This window comes from Salvelinus sp. IW2-2015, linkage group LG18 (assembly GCF_002910315.2).
Source record: "Salvelinus sp. IW2-2015 linkage group LG18, ASM291031v2, whole genome shotgun sequence".
Lineage (NCBI taxonomy): Eukaryota > Metazoa > Chordata > Actinopteri > Salmoniformes > Salmonidae > Salvelinus > Salvelinus sp. IW2-2015.
Genome location: NC_036858.1, coordinates 62,569,011 through 62,575,131, shown reverse-complemented (window position 1 = coordinate 62,575,131; position 6,121 = coordinate 62,569,011). Strand labels below are relative to the sequence as shown.

Genomic DNA, 6,121 nt, shown 5'->3' with positions numbered 1-6,121 from the left:
TGTGTTTGACTGGTGTCATGGACAGGTGGGGTTTAACTGGTGTCATGGACAGCTGTGTTTGACTGGTGTCATGGACAGCTGTGTTTGACTGGTGTCATGGACAGCTGTGTTTGACTGGTGTCATGGACAGGTGGGGTTTGACTGGTGTCATGGACAGGTGGGGTTTGACTGGTGTCATGGACAGGTGGGGTTTGACTGGTGTCATGGACAGGTGTGTTTAACTGGTGTCATGGAGAGGTTGAGAGGTGTGTAGTTTCAAACAGCCTGGCAGGTTTTCATCACAGAGCTAAGATATGCACAGAGCCAGCCCTTCAAACACACCCATTACTACAGAAATAGAGGGGTGGAGAGAGAGAGATGGAGGGAAAGAGGGATACTGCATTTAACCCAACCGCTCTGAATCAGTGGGGTGCTTTAATCGACATCTACATCATCGGCGCCCAGTTGTTGTTGGAGGTTAACTGCCTTACTCAGGGGCAGAACAACAGATTTTTACCTTGTCGGCTCGGGGATTCAATCCAGCAACCTTTCGGTTACAATGCTCCTACCCGCTAGGAAGGGAGAGAATTAGAGGGAGAGAGAAGTAGAGTGGGACAAGGGGAGAGAGAGAGAGCAGGATTTGGAGAGAGAATACAGAAACTAGGTAAGGACGTGAGAGAGATGATGGAGTGAGTGAGGGAGGAGTAATGTCAGACGTTAGTCTGAGCCCTAACACACACACACACACACACACACACACACACACACACACACACACACACACAGAGGTTGTCTAAAACCCATCATTCCTGTGCAGTTTTATACAGTAAGCTGATTAGCTGCGGAGATGGCTCATGTTCTTCTACTGTAGATTTCTACTCTACGCCCATTGTCTTAAATTAGATGGCGTCACTCCTACATGACGCTCGTCCTTCAGTGCAGGCGGAATCGACCGACTATCTGATGTCAGACAATGCTCTACATCGGGGACATAGAGGCAATCTGCTGTCACAGCATCTCTGACCTCTCAGGAGGAGGGCATACTGGACGTTCATTACACATGAGAATGTGAAAAGGGTATATAAAGGGATATAACATACTGTGGTACTCATATGGTTTCTGATGACTTTGAGCAGATTGAAGCTGGTTGTATGTTCTTCTAACTAACTCGAACTAGCCAAACAGGAAGACTGAACACACTGTGATTTACAGTTCAAATGTGCTTATCATCATAGTGTTTCTATCAGTCTTCATCATTTTTCATCTGTTCACTATCCTTCTGTAACCAGCGTATTACAGGAACTGCTCTGTCATTGTCATAGTAATGTTGGTGGGTTTGTGGAATAAGCCCCATCTACACAGAGCCCCAGGCCTCCCAGATAGAGACTTGGTGGGAAACCATGCTGGCTGGCACTGAGGGGGGCAGAGGGCTCCGTCGGGGGGCTTCAGGGGCTGTCTGGTGGGGGGCTAGTTATTTATGGTAATGGAGAGCCCAGTGAGGCCCTATGGGGCCTGAGTTATTGACTTTCTACCAGTTCAGGAGCCTCATCAGGGCTCCTCTCTCTGCCTTTGATGACCTTAAGCTTTGTGTTTAACCACTCTGATTATCAGGGCTCATTTTCCTCCACACACACACACACACACACCTCTCGACGTGTCCTTGTTGATGTGTTTGCGTCCTTGCTTGTGTGTGTGTTTGCGACCTTGCTGGTGTGTCCTTGCTGGTATGTGTGTGTTTGCGACCTTGCTTGTGTGTGTGTGTTTGCGTCATTGCTGGTGTGTGTGTTTGTGTCCTTGCTTGTGTGTGTGTGTGTGTGTTTGAACTATATGTGTGTAGGCCAACATCAAATGAAAGGTGTGTGATCTAACAACGGTGAAGCTGGGAGTTGGAGTTGTTCTGCGCATCTCCATTAAATTATAACCAAGTAGGAGAACAAGAGGACAGGCAAGGCCCATTATGGTTATGTCATGTAATGTCTCCCAGGCTGGGCTGGCTGGGTGGTGTACTGTACATTGCAGACCAGGMTGTGTATAACAGCAGTGGGATAACATGTTTAGTGATCATGTAGATATGTGTCCTTCGCTGTCTGTTCCACTTGGTCCTGGGCTACTCTCTCTGAGCTACGGAGGGTTGTTGAGAAGTGATGCAGTAATCTGAGGGACAGAGGGAAGGGAGTCAAGCAGCAGTACATGTAATGCTGTGGATATTACACGAGAGGTCAGAATGTGTATTTGTGCGTCATTCTGAACACACTTACCCATAGTGCCATAGTACAACCTGCACCCAAGACCCAGCTATTGTGCGTGTTCATAGCCGTGAAACACTAAGAGACCGCTGAGACAAGCAAGCGTGTGTGTGTGTTTGTGTGTGTGTGTGTTTGTAATGGTACATTAAGGATTATTTTGCGCCTTAGGGAGAGTGATAAAGAGTGCTGTGAGATCAGTGTAGTCTCACATTTGCCATTTGAGTGTTGCTAGTGTGGCAGACATACAGACACACACCTACACCTTGTTCTCTCCTAATACCACCCTCCATTACCACCCTGTATTAAGACCCTGTTACCCCCCCATTACCACCCTGTATTAAGACCCTGTTACCCTCCATTACCACCCTGTATTAAGACCCTGTTACCCCCCATTACCACCCTGTATTAAGACCCTGTTACCCCCTATTACCACCCTGTATAAAGATCCCTGTTATCCCATTACCCACCCTGTATAAAGATCCCTGTTATCCCCATTACCACCCTGTATAAAGATCCCTTTTCTTCCCTATTACCACCTGTATAAAGATCCCTGTTACCCCTATTACCACCCTGTATGAAGACTATGTTACCCCCTATTACCACCCTGTATAAAATCCCTGTTTCTCCCTATTACCACCCTGTATAAACATCCCTGTTTCTCCCTATTACCAACCTGTGCTTAAAGAGTCAGACTTGGTCAGTTCCGGTGAGAGACTGGTTTCTATATATTTAACTTGAGTGCTTCACTCAGGGCTGGAAAGAGCGAGGCTACCAATCCTTCCCTGGTAAGATCTGTAATTTTAAGAATAACAAACCGTTTGTGTCTTTTTTAGGGCCTGGGGATGGGAGGCTATCAGAAAAGATTAGCATACTAAGAAAAATAGGGAAGATAAATGTGGGCGAAAAAAGTTTTGCGGAGAAAGAGAGTAAGAAAGATGGATGGAATAGAAAGATAAGAGAGAGAAATATGGACGGAATAGAAAGAGGCAGAGAGAAAGATGGATGAAATAGAAAGAGACAGAGAGAAAGATGGACAGAATAGAAAGAGACAGAGAGAAAGATGGACAGATAGAAAGATGGACGAAAGAGACAGAGAGAAAGATGAATGAAATAGAAAGAGACAGAGAGAAAGATGGACAGAATAAAGAGGCAAGAGAAGATGGACGGAATAGAAAGAGGCAGCCAGAGCCGCCAGCCGGCCATGAGCAGCCAGAGCCCGCAGAGGCAGAGAGAAAGATGGACGGAATAGAAAGAGGCAGAGAGAAAGATGGACGGAATAGAAAGAGGCAGAGAAAAAGATGGACGGAATAGAAAGAGGCAGAGAGAAAGATGGACGGAATAGAAAGAGGCAGAGAGAAAGATGGACGGAATAGAAAGAGGCAGAGAGAAAGATGGACAGAATAGAAAGAGACAGAGAGAAAGATGGACAGATAGAAAGATGGACGAAAGAGACAGAGAGAAAGATGAATGAAATAGAAAGAGACAGAGAGAAAGATGGACAGAATAAAGAGGCAGAGAGAAAGATGGACGGAATAGAAAGAGGCAGCCAGAGCCGCCAGCCGGCCATGAGCAGCCAGAGCCGCCAGAGGCAGAGAGAAAGATGGACGGAATAGAAAGAGGCAGAGAGAAAGATGGACGGAATAGAAAGAGGCAGAGAGAAAGATGGACGGAATAGAAAGAGGCAGAGAGAAAGATGGACGGAATAGAAAAGAGGGCAGAGAGAAAGATGGACGGAATAGAAAGAGGCAGAGAGAAAGATGGATGACGGAAATAAGAAAGAGGCAGAGAGAAAGATGGACGGAATAGAAAGAGGCAAGAGAAAGATGGACGGAATAGAAAGAGGCAGAGAGAAAGATGGACGGAATAGAAGGAGGCAGAGAGAAAGATGGACGGAATAGGAGGCAGAGAGAAAGATGGACGGAATAGAAGGAGGCAGAGAGAAAGATGGACGGAATAGAAAGAGGCAGAGAGAAAGATGGACGGAATAGAAAGAGGCAGAGAGAAAGATGGACGAAATAGAAAGAGACAGAGAGAAAGATGGACGGAATTGTCACGCCCTGGCCTTAGTATTCTTTGTTTTCTTTATTATTTTAGTTAGGTCAGGGTGTGACATGGGGAATGTATGTGTTTTTGTATTGTCTAGGGGTTTTGTATGGTAAATGGGTCAGGGTCTTGTCTAGGTGTTTGTATGTCTATGGCTGCCTAGATTGGTTCTCAATTAGAGGCAGCTGTGGTTCATTGTCTCTAATTGAGAGCCATATTTAAGGCAGTCATAGGCATTGGGGTTTTGTGGGTAATTGTCTATGTTGTACGTTTGTTGCTTGTCGATGCACTCACGTCGTTAGCTTCACGGTCGTTTGTTGTTTTGTTTAGTTTGTATTCAGTGTTCGTTTCGTGTTTTTCCCTTCTCTGAATAAAAGAGAATGTATTTTGCACACGCTGCGCCTTGGTCCTCTCTCTCTCCGCAAGACGATCGTGACAGGAATAGAAAGAGGCAGAGAGAAAGATGGATGAAATAGAAAGAGACAGAGAGAAAGATGGATGAAATAGAAAGAGGCAGAGAGAAAGATGGACGGAATAGAAAGAGGCAGAGAGAAAGATGGACAGAATAGAAAGAGACAGATGGACGGAATAGAAAGAGACGGAGAAAGATGGATGGAAGAGAGAAAGAAAGAGCTATTGAGTGAGAGGTAGTGCGAGGTGAGTGTTGTGAGTGATGCTGATTCCTTGGTGGTTTCCTATTTGATAACTAGGTCATTGGGAGTTTTGTACTTTTCTTTCTCTTGGCAATATCTTTCTTACATTAAAGGCCCAGTGCAGTCCAAAACGGGATTGTCCTGTGTTTTATATATTTCCACGCTATGAGGTTGGAATAATACTGTGAAACTGSGAAAATTATGATAATGCCCTTTTAGTGTAAGAGCTGTTTGAAAAGACTGTCTGAAATTTCTGCCTGTTTTGGTCAGATGGAGTTTTGGCCTGCCTGGTGACATCATTTTGTTAATAGACCAATAAGAAAGAGTTCCAAACCTCTCTGCCAATAACATCTATTTATCAGTTTTCCCCTCCCCACTCACATGCTGACCAGACCACCCACGTTGCGTGTGCGAGCCTGGCAAAATACATGTACACTTAYATGTTATTCAATCATTTCATTCAAACTGCTCACGCGAGTCAACGGCATCTGTGTAGCCAGGTGTTAAAATAGGACTTTGTTCTATTTTAAACACTTGACACGCCACAAATCCCCCCTCTCCCATCTACTCATTGGTTTTTACAAGCATATACCCATATGGGTGATTGAAAGATGAACGAGGTCCACACTCCAGTCCAGTTGGTTGCGGTAATGCACCTTAAAGTTGGTTGCCAACTGCCAAAAAATCCACGGAAGAAAAAGAATGAACGAGGAGAGATTTATCAAAGAAAACTAACTAAAAACTATTTTGTGTGTCTCAAAATGGGTCCAAAAGATCCACCTRAAAAAAGGACCATATGCATTTCAGGTAAAATAACAACCCAATGTTTATATCCCAGGACAAATTAGCTAGCAACAGCAAGCTAGCTAGCTAAATGTCCATGAATGTTTCATACTGTACGTGTTTTGACCTGTTCCCCAAAAAATATAGTTGGTTCACAGTTGGTTTTGGTATTTTATGAACTTGTCTGGTGGGGATAGACAAAATCCACATGCTCAACATGCGCACAATCACAGTAAGGTACTTCATTCTTATTCAGAAATGATTTGATATTGAGATAAAAATGGCTGCATTAGACCTTAGCATCTCTTTCTTTTTCCAAATCATCTCTTTCCCTCCCCACTGGAAAAGCCAATACTGTGTCATGACGTTGGCCTGTGGGTAAGGTTTATGACCTCCCCCATAAATACCTTTCTCCCT

At 44.7% G+C, this 6,121-nt stretch overlaps 1 protein-coding gene across 1 annotated transcript in view; it reads right to left on the bottom strand.

The window, feature by feature from the left end:
- Positions 1–2,241, bottom strand: part of LOC139029208 (protein shisa-9-like) — a 7,613-nt gene extending 5,372 nt beyond the window's left edge. Inside the window, exon 1 of the mRNA XM_070448715.1 lies at positions 2,238–2,241. Coding sequence (XP_070304816.1) covers positions 2,238–2,241 — 4 coding nt within the window. The remainder of the gene's footprint in view (positions 1–2,237) is intronic.
- Between the last annotated feature and the right edge of the window lie 3,880 nt (positions 2,242–6,121).